We start from the raw sequence: 962 nt of genomic DNA, 5'->3' as shown, positions 1-962 counted from the left end.
GGTTACCCCCAAAAGCTGAGTTAATCCAAAACATTAATGATTTCCAAAAGTGTAACTTCTAAAGCCAAAGGTCTGCATTCTGTATGTATTCTGATTTCAAATAGAACACTACAAAGTCTCTTTTGCAATGATAGGGTCTCCTCACTGGTATAACTTCTAAATTAAAATTCGTCTTTCTTCCTCTGACTTGGAGTGGGTAATTGGCTGGACCACTTCAGAGTAAAATTACCCGCATTTCAGGTGACGTGCCCATGAATACAGCCTGTTGTGGTCTGGGGACCTGGCTAACCAATCTGCAATCTGGGACTGAGGAATCTAGGTTTGAATCCCAACTTAAGAGTCGATTCTGACTAATCGACTGCCCCGTGGATTTCCAGACTCTGTTTAATGGGGTTAGAAATGCTCTTCTTTATCCCTGGGAGAGACTGCTCGTTTCGAATTCCTGACCTTGCAGTTAGTCGCCTAACTTATAACCCACTCATATTAAGAGGCCAGTGTTGTGCGTTTTCACTCTCAAATCGTATTTGTATTACAGGAACTAAGATGGGGATAATGGTAAGTTGGCAGGGTAGGTGAAAGAGGGCATTTGTCAACCCTATCAAAATTCCAATAGCATCCCCCCACACACACACACAAAACAAACAGCCATTTCAGTTACCACCCAGAGCTGGAGTGGTGAGCAGTAAGAGGATGTGCTCAGAGGGGCATGTGTAAATTACAACTTGAATATATATTTCCAATACACAAATGCCCCCGTTTTGTGGATTACAGAGATATAGAAACAAGGAGTACAGATTTTAGATCATTGTGTAAGTGTTAAAATGTTGCCAAGAACCATTTAAGAAGGGTGCTCTTCTTGGTTGTGCCGAGAGCACATTCATAATAACCATTTGTCCTAAGAGAGGATCAAGTTTTAAGCCCTTAGTAATAGTTTTCTCATACCATAATACATCTAATGTTTT

The 962-nt window shown here is 41.0% G+C and overlaps 1 protein-coding gene across 1 annotated transcript in view; it reads left to right on the top strand.

Moving 5' to 3' along the window:
- The window catches only part of RAPGEF2 (Rap guanine nucleotide exchange factor 2), a 271237-nt gene that overhangs the window by 241626 nt on the left and 28649 nt on the right, over positions 1 to 962 (top strand). The window contains exon 17 of the mRNA XM_045295760.1: positions 241 to 319. Within this exon, the coding sequence (XP_045151695.1) occupies positions 241 to 319 (79 nt within the window). The remainder of the gene's footprint in view (positions 1 to 240; positions 320 to 962) is intronic.

Source organism: Echinops telfairi, unplaced genomic scaffold, assembly GCF_000313985.2.
Source record: "Echinops telfairi isolate 266 unplaced genomic scaffold, ASM31398v2 ScPeMD7_5868;HRSCAF=6743_0, whole genome shotgun sequence".
Taxonomy (NCBI): Eukaryota; Metazoa; Chordata; class Mammalia; order Afrosoricida; family Tenrecidae; genus Echinops; species Echinops telfairi.
The sequence above is the reverse complement of the archived record's forward strand: the minus strand, read 5'-3'. Positions and strand labels throughout refer to the sequence as shown.